At 36.2% G+C, this 14,983-nt stretch overlaps 2 protein-coding genes across 4 annotated transcripts; one reads left to right on the top strand and one right to left on the bottom strand.

Moving 5' to 3' along the window:
• The first annotated feature begins 333 nt into the window (after positions 1-333).
• LOC137725170 (cyclin-T1-3) lies at positions 334-7,021 on the top strand. The gene is made up of 7 exons (XM_068463762.2): positions 334-550; positions 2,612-2,902; positions 3,472-3,553; positions 3,887-4,021; positions 4,784-4,959; positions 5,041-5,192; positions 5,541-7,021. The coding sequence occupies exons 2-7, from the start codon at positions 2,676-2,678 to the stop codon at positions 6,521-6,523; spliced, it is 1,755 nt and encodes a 584-aa protein (XP_068319863.2). The 5' UTR covers positions 334-550; positions 2,612-2,675; the 3' UTR covers positions 6,524-7,021.
• Positions 7,022-7,121: 100 nt separating this feature from the next.
• LOC137725169 (peptidyl-prolyl cis-trans isomerase CYP59) lies at positions 7,122-14,032 on the bottom strand. 3 transcript variants are annotated; one of them, XM_068463761.2, is made up of 16 exons: positions 13,972-14,032; positions 13,789-13,842; positions 13,313-13,419; positions 12,706-12,810; positions 12,450-12,567; positions 12,228-12,278; positions 11,421-11,512; positions 11,219-11,318; positions 10,656-10,778; positions 10,472-10,549; positions 10,343-10,389; positions 10,184-10,239; positions 9,887-9,927; positions 9,297-9,399; positions 8,240-8,375; positions 7,122-8,143 (listed from the first exon to the last, which is right to left on the bottom strand). In XM_068463761.2, exons 3-16 carry the CDS (start codon positions 13,408-13,410, stop codon positions 7,363-7,365), a joined length of 1,929 nt encoding a protein of 642 aa, XP_068319862.2. In that variant the 5' UTR covers positions 13,411-13,419; positions 13,789-13,842; positions 13,972-14,032; the 3' UTR covers positions 7,122-7,362. The 3 variants fall into 3 exon arrangements, with proteins under 3 accessions (XP_068319862.2, XP_088550248.1, XP_068319861.2); XM_088694122.1 differs by having other exon boundaries at positions 13,943-13,972; XM_068463760.2 differs by lacking the exon at positions 13,972-14,032 and having other exon boundaries at positions 13,789-13,946.
• Positions 14,033-14,983: the final 951 nt, after the last annotated feature.

Here is a 14,983-nt window from a genome sequence, read left to right on the forward strand (position 1 = left end):
ACGGGTCCCTCCAAAATATTAGTTTCCAATGTATTGCTAGAACAATATTTTTTTTGTGTCTATAGCAACAAAGAGCTAGTCATTTAGAAATTTATTCATTTCTAAATGATAAAAAATCCTAAGTTTGAATATCTTAAATAGCAGTTCAATAATACAACGACTGTCAGCTATGCATTATAAACTCTTCTAAAATTCTAATTGAACTCAAATTTATTTGTAAAATTTTCATATACTCATTTAAAATCATGATTGAACATTCCGAGATTTTTAATAAAATCTTTTAAAATCCCTGTTAAATACATAACAAATAATATTTTTAAAATTTTTTTTAGTAGAGCAACGAGAAGTAAAAAAAAGGAAAATAAATAGAAGGAACCAAAACCAAAACAAAAGAGGAAAGCCAAAAGGGTGGCCCTCAAAACCTGAAACATCGATCTCTGTCTCTCCCTCTTGCTCTCGCTCCACACCACAAAACCCTAGCTTCGAAATTCGAATTGGGAAAATTCGCCAACTTTCCTGCCCTACTGCTCTTCGTCTTCGTCAATTCAAGGTAACAATCCTTCGTTTAACTTTTTTTTTCTTCTTTTCTGTTTCCACTATTTAATTCTATCCCACGAATCGTAGTATTTGATCCTGTTTATAGTTTAAGGTAATTGTATGAAATTTAGGGTTAATTGCTACTTTACGCACACTAAATATCGGGTCTTTTCTGTTTCGATTGAAAAGTAAATGACTTCGGCGGAATTTATGTGCATCCTTTTCCTTTTCCCTTCGATAATTTGAAAAAATTAGGGGTAATGCTTTTTAGCCATATATCCTTATGTGCGTTTTAGTTTATTCAATTAGTATCAAAATTTAATGAATTTACCCTTAAAAAGAGTTTTTTTTTTTTTTAATATTTATTTATTTATTAATATATATATTTTTTAATCTAGTTGTTTATTGAATGAGATGACAATGTGCAAGATGAGTGCACTGTTTCTTTAGTGAGTTTTTTTAATTTTTGGTTTCCAGGTACACCGTTTGGTCTTTGTAGCTTAAGAGATTCTTAGTGATAAGGAATGCATGTAGAAAGTGTGTTGTGTGGAAATTATTGGGTTTCTTTTGCATTTTCTGAAATTTAATAAATTGTCCCACTGTGTATGCTTCTGAACCTTGATTAGGATTGAGGCAGTTCTGAGAAGTGGATGAATAATTATTTTGATCCTGGAAATTAGTTTTCCATATAATTTGGTGTGCTTTTGAAAATTTTAAAATGAAACAAAGATATAGGTCATATGATTGAGCTTGTTACGACCTCTTATATAAATCTTTGGTAGTGGAACTGGTCTTGTTTTGTGACAGGAAGTGAGGGATTCTTGATACATGAAAACGTGGACTTTCAAAAGTTATGTTGTGGAAGTATTTTCATTACCATGTATAGAGATAAGAGCGGTTGTCATAGGATTTCAAAAGGATGGATTGGGTGACTGTTTTAAACTTTTTATACTTCTTTATCATATGTGTGCATGCTATTATCTTTGCTTTTTGTTTGCTCATAATGTGTTGCTTACGATTTTTTTTCATATTTAGTGTGATTGGAATATAGATCCCTTCATTGTGTAATGGATCAAAATCTTCTTTTGGATCTTGGTTTGGCTGTATGAATCCTAGAACGCCACTACGCTCGGTTTTACGTCAAGTCTTCTGTTAGCTTCAAGTACTCCATGTCTTTTCTTATAGTCTCTTTTCAAGTCTTCCTAGGTCTTCCTCTACCCCTTTTGCCATGAGCCTCTGTCTCATATTCGCATCTTCTAACCGGAGCATCTATAGGTGTTCGGTTCACATGTCCAAACCATCTTAACTGATTTCTTCTCATCTTATCTTCAATTGTGGCCACTCCTACTTTACTTCGGATATCCTTGTTTTTAATCCTATCCTTTCTCTCGTGCCCACTCATCCAACGAAGCATTCTCATCTCCGCTACACTCATTTTTTGCACGTGTTGCTTTTTGACCACCCAAGATTCCATGCTATAAAGCATCGTTGGCTTTATTGCCGTCCTATAAAATTTTCCCTTGAGCTTTAGTGGCATACAACGATCGCACAACACGCTCTATAAAGTCTTCCCTTGAGCTATATTTGTCTTTAAAATAAGAAACAAAATTTTTATTAAAGCCAAGATACTGTACGACCACTATAGATAAGTTGCTCACGGCCATAATTATTAAGTACACTAATCAATATAGAAAGCACTACACTATCTAACTGCGGACATAATCCGGAACAACATTTAGACTATAGAAAATAGTATGTAACTATGTATGCAACTATCTGCTGTCTTAACTCTTCTCAAAAAAAAAAAAAAAAAAAAAAAAAAAAAAAAGCAAACAAACTATCTGCTATCTTAATTTATGTTGAAGCAGCAGCTGTTTTTAACTTTTCTTCCCCAGTAAAACACACATCCAAAACACGAGTAATGCTAATGAACAAAACTTGGAAGAAGAATACCATCGAGATGCTTCCTACTTTATGATAAAGTAACACGTGTTCATGTCTTGCCTTGTCTTTGATTCCCATTTGTGATATTCTTAAGATACCTTCCTGACTTTTGTTGATGACCTGTTGGCAGTTTTAGCACTGAACTATGAGCTGTCTACGTCATATACATTTTTAAGTGGTGAACAGAGATACATATGGCTTCTTTCTTGTCTGGTGATTCCTCTAATTATGGAATGAGTGAAGGTGGTTCCTATAAACACGCTCATGACATATCAGAAGAAGGAGCCAATTGGTATTTTTCCAGGAAGGAAATTGAAGAAAACTCTCCATCTAAACAAGATGGCATTGACTTAAAAAAAGAGGCATATCTGCGCAAGTCATACTGTACTTTTTTACAAGACCTGGGGATGAGACTTAAAGTGTGAGTAAGCCTTATCCATAAATTTATCTTCCTTCACTTGTTATCTCCAAACTAATAGTGTTACTGTTGTTTGATTGTCATTCTATGCTTTTTATCTAAACCTTTGTGCATTTTCCTTTATTATACCCTGTTGAAAAGGAATTGATAATCTAGCTTTGGGTGTGGATGAGAGCTTTGATGATTCAGTGCCTTAATATACTTATAACATACAATGTTAGTTAACCGTAATTGTGTTTTCTGACACCTTGCTGAAGGTTATTATATTCTGTATATGTACGTACGAAAAATTAGATGGCTTTTAAAAGGCTAGTCATGAGCACTGAATATTCTATTCCTTTCACTAGTTTCCTTACAAAATGTTTTTTAACTTCTAAAACCTAAATAAATATTGAATTCAGTTTACCTCAATATTTTGGTATTTAACTCTAGGAGCATATTAGTCGTTGGAACTGCGTATCATTGTAGTTCTCCTACTGAATAGTAGATTTGATACCAATTTCTGTTGTGACTTAAATTCTACCCCATATTTTATGATAATAATTTCTGAACCTGAGCAATTTTTTATGCAGACCTCAGGTAACAATTGCGACGGCCATAATTTTCTGCCACCGATTCTTCCTTTGCCAATCCCATGCAAAGAATGATAGATGGGTGAGTATGAGCAACCTTGAATGGCCCCCAACCCCTATGGTTTCTTATATCTAAGTTATCATTAAACTAATATATAATGCATTGTGTGCCTGTTTCATAATTGACACCCACACACATTAGCGCACCCACAGAGGCCCCTTAAAGGATCTCGTCTGTCAGGATTTGAGACAGACGAGATCCTTTAAGGGAAGGTTGAGGAAATAGGAAAATTTCATGTTCTAAGTTGAAAATGCACAAAGTTCCCGTCTAACAAGTAATAGAAAAATGACTCCTATTACTGAAAAAGGGAAGTTTTTATTGTACTTAACTAAATTCTGTAATACTGTTATGCAGACCATCGCAACTGTGTGTATGTTTCTCGCTGGGAAGGTTGAAGAAACTCCCAGGCCACTGAAAGATGTTATTCTTGTCTCATATGAAATTATTCATAAAAAGGATCCTGCAGCAGTTCATAGAATCAAGCAAAAGGTAGTTATCAACTTATCTCTTAGTTCTTGTGCCTGGCATTGCTGTACTTTTATGAATCAAAAACATTTATTTGGAATTCTACTTGTTTAGGTCTTTCTAATTTTTAACAAGATAATTCTGAGATGTGAACCATTACTCTTCTTGTCTATTGTTTCCCCCAAGTTCTCAGCTGCTTACTATCAGCCCTCTGGTTATACCATATCTAAGTGCCTACTTACCTCTATAGGTTAAGTACAAAGACTCTGCATACCCATGTTGCAATAGTAATGTGTAGTCAGCTGCAAAATCACATAGATTGCAAATCAACTTGCTTTTTCTCTTGTCTACCTCACACTTCCATGTTGCTTTCCTATTTTCATTTTAATATTTCTTTTATCCTGTCTACCTCATGTGTCCATGTTGCTTTTGTTGAGAGTGAATCCAACACTGGAAGCTTTTGGGGTTCCACCATGGACTTATAAGTAGTTGGGGTTCCACCATAAAACCAATTGGCAATATGGAGAGTAGCCCAACTACTTATAAGCACATGCAAGGTCCCTCCTTTTTCCAACGTTGGATTCACTCTCAACACGCGCCAACAGCTTTTCCCTCATTCATTCTTTTATTTATTTTATTTGAAGAACATACTTTTGGATGTTCCCCAGATATGCGCACTCTATCCAAATCCGATATTTAGTTTATTGTTTGTTTTGTTATACAATTACTTTTCTTTCATTCTTTGTAATTGCTTAGTTTATTCATACATCTGCAATGATTATGCAGGAGGTATATGAACAGCAGAAAGAATTAATTTTACTCGGAGAGAGGGTTGTTCTTGGAACCCTTGCTTTCGATTTTAATGTACACCATCCATATAAACCCCTGGTTGAGGCAATAAAGAAATTCAAAGTAGCTCAAAATGCCCTTGCCCAAGTTGCATGGAATTTTGTAAATGATGGGTATGGATCTCTTAGTTCATCTTTCTTGTTCTTGGGCTTTCTTCAGTTTCTTCTTGCTTGAACTTGGTATGTGGCATGCAGACTTCGGACATCACTTTGCCTGCAATTTAAGCCCCACCACATTGCGGCTGGTGCCATTTTTCTTGCTGCTAAGTTCCTCAAAGTAAAGCTTCCATCAGATGGCGAGAAGGTCTGGTGGCAAGAGTTTGATGTCACCCCACGCCAATTGGAGGGTGGGTGTCCTTGCTTTATTTCAATAAGTGATGCTGCAGAGCAATCAAAATTGTTCCTTGCCATCCTCTTTTTCTTCATCTGATAAATTTACTCCATCACTCTTCACTCTTTCATTACTTTTGGCCCTCTTATTCTTTTTGTTAATCACTGTCAAATCAATCCATAACACAGAAAATGTTTCGGAGAGTAGTGAAATCTCTTCTTCTCTCCTACCCTCCTACCTTTGTACAATCTTGAGATCATGTCTAAACTATTAGTTAGGATTCTTTTTGTAGGATTATTGTTTAATATGTTGGTATCAGTTTTAGCATGTTGGTATGAGTTTTAATTGATCATTATTTCTGCAGAGGTTAGCAATCAAATGCTGGAACTATATGAACAAAATCGGTTACCGCCTTCCAATGAAGTTGAAGGAAGTTCAGTGAGTGGTGCTAATCACCAGGCTTCTGCAAAACCTACAACTAGCAATGATGAACAAGCAACAGGCAACAGTCACTTGCAGGCTGGAGGTACAAGACTTGGAACCTCAAAGCTAGCATCGAGGCAAGGGTCTGAGCATTCATATATTGAGAATGGTGGACCCGCTAGAACTTCCCAAAGTCAAAATAATGACTACAGAAACATTGAATTGAAAGGTGCCTTGGAGCAGAATATGAATGCTGAAGCGAAAGATATTCAACCCCCTGAAGTGCGGCACCAGGAGAAGGTGGGTGAAGCTCAAAATGCATCAAGGTTTGTATCAGAGGGACGTAGTGAAGATGGTCAAGAAAGAGAGAACAATATCGGGAAAGGCGAAACAAGGGAAGGATGGGAACCAAAGGATAAACATTTTGGCCGAAATCTGGATAATAGGCAAAGTGCACACGGCCGATCACCTCAGGAAGCTATCAAAAAAATTGACAAGGACAAGGTAAGGGCAGCACTGGAGAAACGAAGGAAATCTGTTGCCGATGTCACTCGAAAGACAGATTTTCTGGATGAGGATGATTTGATTGAGAGAGAACTGGAAGATGGTATTGAACTGGCTTCGGGGAGTGAGAAAAACAAGCGAGACCGGAGGCAAAGCTGGCCAAAGCCCTCAAATAGACCAGAACTTGGAGATGGACCACATTTAAACAATATAGAAGAAGGTGAGGTATCGGCACTTGATTCTGGACATGAATTCCATTCACCCAAATCAAGCAGTCGCAAGAGAAGGGCAGGAAGCCCACCAGATGATCACCGTACTCACCGCAATCACGGTGATTATACAGATGATCACAACAGAGTGGGTCGGGCTGGCCACACAGAAAGAGAGAACAAAAGACATGCACATGAGAATCATCTATGAGGTGGTGTTTCATGCCTGCTGCTGGCCAGAGGTTTTTGTTCATCCCTCAATTTCTTTTCACGTCCAAGATTTTTGCGATTTCTTTGGTGATGATCATGGATACAGGCAAGCTGCTGCAAATATTTTTGCCAACGGTTATTCTCCAAAGGAATATGAAGTCGTGTTTTTGCTTGTGTGCTCTAAGGCTCCGTCGTTTGATGTTTTTGACGTGCCTCCTTGCAGACAACATCCTCGGCCGTTGAGAAATGTCGAAGAGGCTCATGAAAGCCCCAAAAGGACTAGTTTAAAGGTTCCTTTTGAATCTCACGTCTTAGTAAACAAGTTTGGATGTCAACTGTGTACGATAGTTCAAATGATGATAATTTTATTGTAGAATCATAGCAGTAAAAATAGAGAAGAAACCCTTTTGGATTTCTTTTCTAAACGATTCAGACGGTACCGTATCTCTATTGAAACTGGGTCGTAATTCATAAATATCTGCTCCTGTTACATTACAAAGGAACATGTTTTTTCTTACGTAGTCACCATGCTAAGGTGGGATTTGTATATTATTTGCACTTCAAAAAGTCCCTTGGACTTAAGGGGAATGCGAGATGACTTTTTTGTAGTGCCAATAATTATTTACTTTCAAATAGCGGGATTAATACCAAACACCATTTTCTCCCTCTGTAACGGATTGATTCAGAAATTCAGTTACAGACCGAGATACCAACTCCAAAGTTTTTAATTTCTTTGGTACAAAAGTACATTGCTGCAAAAAGAAAAACAAGTCTGCGTCGGTATTCGGATGTCAAAATTATACATCATGAGAAGTTTTTCTCGGGATCAAGATGCCATTATCACCTTCTATGTTCTCTATCCCTTGTAGCTCTATAGGCATCAACATCTGCACTTCTTTTCTTATGGACTGGCTCGTCTCTCTTGTCTCGACGGTCACCATCTGCATGCCTCTTTTTATAGTCTGTTTCATCCCTCCTCTCTACACTTCTCTTCCTATAATCTCCGTTGTCCCTCTTTTCTCGAAGGCTATCATCAGCTGCACTTCTCTTTCTGTACTCTCTGTCACTACTCCGTTCCGCTAGTCTATCACTATCTGCACTCCTCCTGTATTTTACCTCACCCCTCTCACCACCATCTGCATTTCTCTTTCCACTCTCCAGCTGATCGATCTTATCATCTATGTTTCTCTGCCTCTCCTTATGATTCTCTCTATCACTATGTGCACTCCTCTTTCTGTAATCTCTATCGCCCCTCCTGTCTGCATTGGTATCATCTGCATATCTGCTCTCACGCTGATCTGTTTTATCATCTGTGTCTCTTTGTCTGTCCTTACGCCTTTCTCTATCCCTTCCCTCTTCAAGATGATCTCGACCACTTCTGCTTCCACTGGATCGATTTGCTTTACTGTCTCGACTTGAATCCTCTATGTACCCTCTACTTCTGTCACTGTGCCTCTCCCTATAACTTGAGTCTTTATTTTCTCGATCCCTACGCCTTAGGTCCTCGGAACTCTGCCTATTCATCCTTTGTTTCTCGAGTCCACGGTCATTATTGTGACCTTGACTTCTCTTCTCTTGCCTTGGGCTTTCCGGAGTGTCTCCATCAAATACCATATCATAACTACAAAAACAACTTGATATCAGATATACATTTATATGATGTGTGTGTGTGTGTGTGTGTGTGAGAGAGAAGGAGAGAGCATGCAAAATTACCAACCTGGAGCTTTTGCCACCACCACGCTGTACATTATCATCCTTCAATATGAACTTTTGAGGTTGCTGTTTGTTGGCAGGATCACCGGTGCAATCCTTGGCAATGTGATCAAGTGCACCACATTTGAAGCAACCTTTGCCTACAACCACAAAAACATGGAACTCGATTAACTCCCAGGTTTTCGAATTAGAGGAGAAAGGATTCAATGCAATTTCAAACACAGGACACCTTTTTGACAATAAATCCAGGAATTTCACTAAAACCAAAGTTCATATAGCAAATTCCTTCCAATAAAAAGGCATCCAACGAATTTATAAATCATTTATTTCTCCAATTTCCTCTTTAATTTGCCTTATTTTAATCCGAAACTCAACTCCGAACCATCTAGGTGCCCTAGAGCATATAAGCATATCTATATTGATCTGTCAGCCGAATAACAACTTCCTCATTCAGGTAGTAATCAAACAAATACAGGTTGCATGAAAACTTACCACTTTAAAACATGATTGATCCAAGATATTACTAACTCATATTAAATTTACATGTTTACATTCTTTTTTTGCGGATTTTGCCAGCTAAAGGCCGATACATTGACACTTACTATGGTACATGATACAACAAAGACCACAAGAATGAAACAACTTCTGGATATTCCATCATGCAAGAAAACAGCCTATTACTGATATTTTACATCTACAATTAATTATTTTTTTAGGGCAAGCTACAAATTTTTTTTCACAACAATGACATATGAAGTTCATGCTAGTCATTACATGGCACAATAAACGAGTCCATATGTTGTCTAAGTTGCTTTTCATAGGTCCACTTCAATTTTGCCACATGTAGGCCTAATTGATTATGATAGTCAAAAAAAAAAAGAAAAAAAGGACGAGTGAACAATAACACATAATGAACAGAAAAAACAATAGCATACAAAAAGATATTCAAAATATTCCTTCAAGTAGCAGGTGATTAAGCAAGCTTCATCTGAGCACATATTGAAAAAATGGCCAAAAAGAAACCCAACATATGTGTTTTCTTCATGCTTTAAAGTCTATACCTTTGCCATTTTGATCTTTGCGCCTGTACTGGGACCACAGTTTTGCGACACTTTGACTAAAATCCACATGTATTCTCCGGTCATCAATCAAAGCATTATCCATCTACAAAAAGAAATCATACAAGACAAGCAAAGCAAAATGGGTTCATATAAAACATAAATTCAAATGATTTCACACTTTATTTTTCAATGGAACTGCATCCAGATGAGAAGAGAAGCCAAAAATATTCGCAAGATTTACATAAGCTCTGCAACAAGTATCTTTACAATCCTGACCGGAAAGGACTATCTGAGCATGCCTTAAAAATACACGTGGAAATGCAACAGATAAGGATATTAAATCTATAGAGTGAATCAGAAAAATGTCGAGGGGTTTTTGGTAGGGCAACAAAGTTTCTCTCTTTTTTTGTTCCCATAATCATAACTACAAGATTTCAATCATAATGAACTCTATTAAAGTTGTTACTGACTATAGCTAAGAACTAAAATAAGAATCAAATGATTGGAGCATGAACTAGGAATGGCAGGCATGCAGGCAGAAGATGCGTGTTAGATTCAACATATAAGTACATTTATTTTTTTCACAGTACCTTAAAATATGCTTGTTCGCATGCTTCTCTGGTCTCAAATTCTGGCATTACAAAATATATCATAGTGATTAGATTTCGTTCTCAGAAATATGAATATTAATTCAAAAAAGTTAAAAAAGAGAATAAAGAGAAAGAAGAACATAAGCAGGACAAAGAGCATTAAGGTGGAGCACTAAATTGTGAAACAGAAATATCGGTCGGAAGACTCATCAAACAAAGGTGCTAAAACCTACATTCTCCAGCATAACAGTCAAGAGATAGTGTATTTCCTATTACAAACAGAAATAAAATACTCACCTATGAATGCATAGCATAAGCTATCTCCAGTCTTGAAATCACGAATTATATCAGCCCTGCCATCATTCACATATCATTACATTACATACACAACTTTCCAATCCCTAATCCACCAACCCCAAAGTTTATCAATAATGAACAAACAAGGTCAATACTTACGCTTGAACAGTTCCAAAACGCGAAAAAATTGTGTATAAGTCCTCATCCTACATCAAAAGCAACCAACCAAAAATTACACGCACCACTCCACAAGTTAAACTATGAAATGGGAAAGGAAACACTACTTACTTCAGTGACTGGATTCAATTTACAAACAAAAAGCACATTGTCGGGAGGTTTTATCTCAACATCAGGAATATCCCCAATCTGTTGTACGGATATGACAAGCAAAATGGTAAAAGAGGATTAACATGTGATTACACAACAGCTCACTCTGAAACTAGAAGGATGGGATAATGATTCAGGTGCTTACACTCTCTAGCACAACTGCACTGGAATGTGCGTCTTTGGCACGAAGTCGCTCTTCAAGTTCTTGTGGACCTAATTGTTCATCCAGAGGAACCCAATCATCTTCAAGCCGCACATTATCATCATCCTAGTCAGGATGGAGATGAGTAAGAACATTGACAATTTTTTAATATATATTAATCGTCAGCTCAGCTTAAGCTTTTGGGAATGGTGGTTAACTAACAAACTTATCATGGTATCAACTATCCAAGAATAAGATTCTGAGTTTGGATCCCTACAACTGAACTTTTCCAATAAAAGCTGGATTTAAATGTTCAACGGCCTAGTGATGGAGAGAGACCCATATGTAAGGGTGGAATATAAAACAATTACCGTTCACATCCTAAAGTTGATCAGAATTAGCCAAAATAGGAGCCCTGTGTTTATGCTGAAGATCCACAACCATGCATTACTATCGAAGAATGCATGATTTCAAGTGTCATAAGGAATACATTTCTCATTGTTATCTTATTTTGGTTTTTCAAAATACCCTATAAATATGGAATAAAAATGGCAATACGGCACTACCTCATCCTTTGGTTTTCCTTCAGGGGAGGCGTCAGGAATTAACTCAGCTAGTTGTGAAGAATCATCAAAAGGGTCATCCAATATGTAAGTATGTTTGATTCTGCCAACACAAATAAAAAATGACAGTATAAGGGAAAGGGAAGTCAATCTAGATCGAGATAAACAGGAAATAAAATATATGCAAGGCCAAACAGGAACTGACCGGATATTTTTATAGGGTCGGTTGTTCTCATCCACATAAGCCTCATTGATCCTTGTCAATGTCTCAAACCCCTCTGCTATCTCACCAAAAACCTGCAATAACATACATTGCTTGAATAATGGCGGACATGAAACAAAAACCAAAGAGAACAATTCCATCCTAGCAGAAGGCATGAGAACATATATAGCTCAGCTTATATTTCGAACCCCTTTGCCGTTGGCTTATTTAGGAGTAGACTAACTGAATAATCACCACACAGGCATAAGGCCTATGCCATCTGCTTGCTTATTTTGTAGATTTATTGGAGAGGCTATCTATTAGTATAAAATTATAAATATATCTAATACACACTACATAAAGACACACAAAGGAAGGACAGTCATGTAAACCATCAAACAGAGAGAACACTATTGCACAGGAAGCTTTGCTGTAATTCACATATGAAACACAAACTCATAAGCACTTATGCACAGCAAGGTGATAACCACTTTTATTTTCCACATTAAGCAGTGTAGCAGTAGATTGAAATCCCTCTCCCACAATCCAGCACTTAACTAGCAGATGTAGAAACCAAGAAATATTGCTAACATGTTTAGAAATAATATTTTAAAAGACATTAAGACCGGAAAAAACTATTGTATCACAATACTTGTCTGATCCTATCTAACTTTATGCCTCAATTGACCTAAGAATCCATTCACCCAGCATAGAATTAAAAAATAAATAAAATTCTGTGTAGTTGACAGAGTTGAGTAATAAAAAAACATATAGTTAGCAAAACAATTGTAGATAGGACTGGACACTTACCGTGTGCTTCCCATCAAGGTACTCAAGATCATCACGCAATGTCAAGTAGAACTGAACAAAAAATAAATCAGTGCATCACTCCAAAGTTTTTGAAAAATGAAAAGTTCATCATCCAAAAGCATAAGTTTACAAAGATACACAACTCAACTAAATAAAACCCCTTTCTCAAAAAGATTGATGCAGGGAAAACAAACTTATAACAGAAAAGCATTAATCTCATACCTGAGAAGCATTGAGATTCTCTCCAGCACTAGCCATCGCAACAGTGCCTGTCTTAGAATGCTTCAAATCAAGATGAATCTCATCGTTGAAAAAGCGAGCCTGATCACCATATAAAAATCTGAAAGCAGAACATGGTCCAAGGTGATTTAAGCGGTAATCTAAAAACTTTAGTCACTTAACTTGTTGTCAAGTAGAGTAATTGAGAACCATAACACAACTTAAGTTGCTGCATGGAAAAGATCATGCAAATTCTTACTTGTAAACTGAATCGCCACCTGAACCCGTTCCAGTTGGGTCACCAGTCTGTGCAGTGAAATCCTTCTGAACCGTGTGAAAAAGGCACCCATTATAATACTTTATCCTGAATCAAGATAAAGGTTAAAGAAAAGACAAAAAGATAGTAATGAAATGATATGCCAAAATACAAATTAAATAAATACAAGACCAATGATTCACGTCCCAATGAACCATAACAATGATGATGTACAAAAAATTCTGAGGCAAGTAAGAAGCTTTATGAATTCAGAAAATATTTCTTACAACACGTAAGCAATTACACGAGAAACTAGTAATTACACAAAGCTGACTAGAATCTCAAGACTCATCAAATAAAGGGCAACTTAACCCACTTTTCTATGCTCAAGGCTCATATATCCATAGATCAAGAAATAAGATATTTGATTGCTGAGAGAAAATACATGAAATTCAACTTAATAAAGAAAAAAGCTTAGGCCTTAGATCTTTATTTATTTGCCAAGTTTCATAGCTGAAATAACGACGACCTGCAATCAGTCAGTGACAAAAACCAAAAGTAAACCAAATGCTATTAACTAGAGGGCAGTGAAGAATGAATATCGACTCACTTGCAGAGCTTCAAGAAGTTTTTACAAGTGAGAGGGCACTTGTCTGTATGCAAATCCACAACTATCTCCCCTAAGCTTGTCACTATAAGCACTGACATTGTCTCTCACTGCATTAAAACAAAACTAATTCAATTCGCTTTTTTGATAACTACTGAAGCTAAACTGAAACCTCCTGATGCAAATTATACTACATACAGCTGAAAAACCCCAAATTGGACCAAATTTTAATCCAAAACTTACGTTTTCAATTAATAATTTACTAATTTGTTTTCAATTCATGATTCTTGAACAGAAATTGGGCACTACATATCGAAAACAAACCCGGAAAAATTCATGAGCTTCAAACTCTAACAACCCAATACTGCATTACCAAAAAAATCCCCAAAAAATTACAGCTTTAATCTACCACATTAAAAAAAGAAAAAGAAAAAAAAAGATCCTTTAAATCCAAAAATAACAGTTGGGTTTTGACGAACCTTTCGCTTTCCCTTGTTGAAGCTGCTGATTGAAGAGCTGTTATTGTAAGCTTTCTGCGATGCAACAACAGAGAATGAGAAGAAAAATACCTAAGAAAAACCCTCAACACTCAACAGATAGCAACGAACAACAAATTTTTGCGGGAAATTTTACGATTGAAATTAGGGGTCTGAAGAACTCACTCGATTATTCGAGTTACGTCCCACAGCAATTGGAGGCAGAGAGGGAGAGAGAGGGGGTGGGAGACGGGCCGGGTATAGTTTTTTCTTTTATGGGCCAAAATACAAAACTTTTGTTCTGTGGGCCTTTATTGTAACATTGGGCTTTGTTTGATGGCCCAAATATTATTGGGCTTTAAATGAATGTTTCAGTTGAAGTTTTGAGGTAATTTAGTCAAACTTCACATATAATATGAAAGTTCAATATACCTTTTGTTAAACCGCATGAATTTATAACTCTTTTAACATCTTTCAACATCCCAATTGGACGCAGAAGCAGAAAAAAGGTGAGATACCAAAAGGTCCAAATCAACATTAATGGTCAGAAAAGACAGAAGCAATGTTTTTCAACTGATAATTCAATTGTAATACGACGTGGATTGACAATTATTACTTTTGCTGGAAAAATTAATAGTAACTTCAAATTATTTTTTAATTATTTTAATTATTATATTTTGTTCTAAAAATATTTATTATTGTTCAAAATTGTTTATGAAATATTTTTAATTTGACATATCAAGTAGAGAACAAAATTTAAAAAATCAAATTCTCATATAACCTGTTTTTTGTTCTTTAACAAAAAATATTATCTACATAAGAGGGAGAGGGGTAAGCTTAGCTTTATAATAGGCTAGCAATAATATGTTTCAAATTTACCTTTAACAAGAATCGAATATCACTAAACCGGTAGTACTATGATTACAAATAAGCTGTTAAACTTAAATTTTTACATTTTAAAAGACATCGAAGAAGATGCTCTTATGGGACAAAAAATGTGTTTTGGTGGGCCTTTATTGCAAAATGGGGGTTTGTTTTGGGCTCAAATACGATTTGAGCTTTATATGTTTCAGGCCTAATATTTGTTTGGATTTTGGAGGGAAACCCACGCAATTTTCGAAAAAAGACGGCGACCCCGTAAAAAGGCCTAAAGTAAGCTGAAAAAAAATATTTAAATATTAAATTTAAAAAAAAAAAA

This window comes from Pyrus communis, chromosome 5 (genome assembly GCF_041283825.1).
Source record: "Pyrus communis isolate YQ-2024b chromosome 5, ASM4128382v1, whole genome shotgun sequence".
Classification (NCBI taxonomy): Eukaryota; Viridiplantae; Streptophyta; class Magnoliopsida; order Rosales; family Rosaceae; genus Pyrus; species Pyrus communis.

Excerpts from the sequence above, each read along its gene's own strand:
- LOC137725170 (XM_068463762.2), top strand. The coding sequence starts at position 2,676 with ATGGCTTCTTTCTTGTCTGGTGATTCCTCTAATTATGGAATGAGTGAA. Across the intron at positions 3,554-3,886 it reads ATGCAAAGAATGATAGATGG|ACCATCGCAACTGTGTGTAT; the intron begins GTGAGTATGAGC and ends ACTGTTATGCAG. Across the intron at positions 5,193-5,540 it reads CACCCCACGCCAATTGGAGG|AGGTTAGCAATCAAATGCTG; the intron begins GTGGGTGTCCTT and ends TTATTTCTGCAG.
- LOC137725169 (XM_068463761.2), bottom strand. The coding sequence starts at position 13,410 with ATGTCAGTGCTTATAGTGACAAGCTTAGGGGAGATAGTTGTGGATTTG. Across the intron at positions 12,811-13,312 it reads AACTTCTTGAAGCTCTGCAA|GATAAAGTATTATAATGGGT; the intron begins GTGAGTCGATAT and ends ATCTTGATTCAG. Across the intron at positions 10,240-10,342 it reads CGTTTTGGAACTGTTCAAGC|GGCTGATATAATTCGTGATT; the intron begins GTAAGTATTGAC and ends GAATGATGGCAG.